The sequence below is a fragment of the Impatiens glandulifera genome, chromosome 7, assembly GCF_907164915.1.
Source record: "Impatiens glandulifera chromosome 7, dImpGla2.1, whole genome shotgun sequence".
Classification (NCBI taxonomy): domain Eukaryota; kingdom Viridiplantae; phylum Streptophyta; class Magnoliopsida; order Ericales; family Balsaminaceae; genus Impatiens; species Impatiens glandulifera.
In genome coordinates, this window is record NC_061868.1 from 45797238 (window position 1) to 45799100 (window position 1863).

At 32.2% G+C, this 1863-nt stretch overlaps 1 protein-coding gene across 1 annotated transcript; it reads right to left on the minus strand.

The window, feature by feature from the left end:
• Nucleotides 1–301: 301 nt before the first annotated feature.
• On the minus strand, nucleotides 302–1376 carry LOC124944750 (pathogen-related protein-like). Its single transcript, XM_047485089.1, has 4 exons — nucleotides 1219–1376; nucleotides 1001–1133; nucleotides 626–930; nucleotides 302–538 (listed from the first exon to the last, which is right to left on the minus strand). Exons 1-4 carry the CDS (start codon nucleotides 1345–1347, stop codon nucleotides 410–412), a joined length of 696 nt encoding a protein of 231 aa, XP_047341045.1. The 5' UTR covers nucleotides 1348–1376; the 3' UTR covers nucleotides 302–409.
• Between the last annotated feature and the right edge of the window lie 487 nt (nucleotides 1377–1863).

A 1863-nucleotide genomic window follows, 5' to 3' on the forward strand; every position in this document is an offset into this window, starting at 1 on the left:
TAGTGGCTCGTGAGTAGGGTTGATAATTATAATTCGTCTTTTGATTTCCGATTTCCGATCTAAATTGTCTGGTTAAGGACAGTTTTTTTTAGTTAACTTAAATAGGGTGGGATAGTACTTGTGTTCCCGTCCCAATCTTATCATGATTCTGCTCTGAACACTAATAAATACAATTAAATATATAATACTTTAGGATCTGAAATCGAAGCGAAAAAAAAATCTCCAAAATAAAATTGATGTACAAGAATGATAAATGTATCACCTTCCCCGTTCATTGTTTTCCCTCAATAATAATAACTAATTAAGTAAATGAAACACATTTATTTTATTCACCATAGCATAGAAGCAAATAGGTATACATAAGTAGAATGATATATATTGAATATATATTTTAATAAAGAAACATCCATTAGGTAGTGTTCTTCAAGAAGGGGCAATTACTTGAAGATGTCTCTCCTCCATTTGTAATTAGCTTTCCAAGTAATTCTCCTCTATCAAAGAAGAACTCCACCTTTATAATCTTTTCATTTTCATCCAACTACATACATAAATATATAATCATTATCAGTTATAATCTATTCTCTATTTACTTCACTTCAAAATATATGTCATAATTAAATAATACCTCAAAAACTGCCATGCCAAAAAATTCAACTATTTCCCCAGTTGGGGCATTGTCCTTGAAGGGTCCTTCCATGAATCCCCAGTGCCTAAATTTGTAAACAATCACCGGCGGACCCGAGTAAACCTGAAGAATCTCGAGGGCAAAACCGCGTTTGAATGTCGTGATGAATGCCAAATGCGCAGATTCAATGGTTTCTTGATCGGGGTCAAAACCTCTAAATTTGTGAGGCATGGCGGTTTGCATAAACGCGTTGTAACCTCTCCCTAATACCCGACGTTTCTCTTCAAGATTCACGAGTTTCCTTCCTGTTGGAATGTCATACAAAAATATTTAATGAAGTTGTATTGTTTATAATTAAATAAAACATTGTTATACCATTTAGGCTGAACCTATAGTTAATGGGATCAACAGTTTTGTAGTCATTAAAATCTAATTTGTTGAACATTTCCATCTCCCATGTCTTTACAAGGTTTTGAACTTTCTCTTCAAGAGATCCAACCGGCCATATCTTTTAAACAAACAAACATACAAACATTTGATGAAGAACTTAAGGTTGATTTGAGATAACATGAATTATTTTTCGAAAAAAAAACCTTTGTTCGGCCTTCTTCGAAGAGCTTGTTGACGGCGTCGTAGTTTGGAGGGGCACCATACCTCCATTTTGTGTTTTTCTCACCCTCTCCATAGATGTGAGACCTGTATTTGTCTTCTTGGAGTGTCATTTTTGTTGTTCTAATTGAGGAGGATAATTAAAGTATATATATGTAACAAATGTTACCCTACCACCACTATAAACAATTCATTTTGTGTGAGAAAATTTTAACAAGAGGTACTAATTGTGGTTTTGAATTTTACACCATTTTAAGAAATTAACACTTATCTTATTTTGATTGGACACAACAAGATGTCTTTATGAAATGTTTGAAATGGTGGGTCCAATTATAATTTTGATAAATAATTATGTAGATGAATAGTCAAGATCAAGATGTCCCAATCTAGTCACATTGTTTAGAATATTATTGGAAGATTCAGTGTTGAAATTTCTCTTATTTAAAAGAAGAGTTGAGATATCTCAATCTAGCCACGTTCTTTTTAATTTTATTTGAAAAATCAGTGTTGAAATTTCTCTTATTTAAAGAAGAGTTGTACAATTTGTTTTCTCCTTTTTTATTTTAATATAGTCATATGATTACCATTTAATCGAATTCATACCACATATTGTGAGGGATGTGACTTGT

Bases quoted from the DNA above. Each gene is read 5' to 3' on its own strand.
- LOC124944750 (XM_047485089.1), bottom strand. From the start codon at position 1,347: ATGACACTCCAAGAAGACAAATACAGGTCTCACATCTATGGAGAGGGT. The intron at 1,134-1,218 runs GTTTTTTTTTCG...TTTGTTTAAAAG, and splicing joins TCGAAGAAGGCCGAACAAAG to ATATGGCCGGTTGGATCTCT. The intron at 539-625 runs GTATTATTTAAT...TTATGTATGTAG, and splicing joins TTGGCATGGCAGTTTTTGAG to TTGGATGAAAATGAAAAGAT.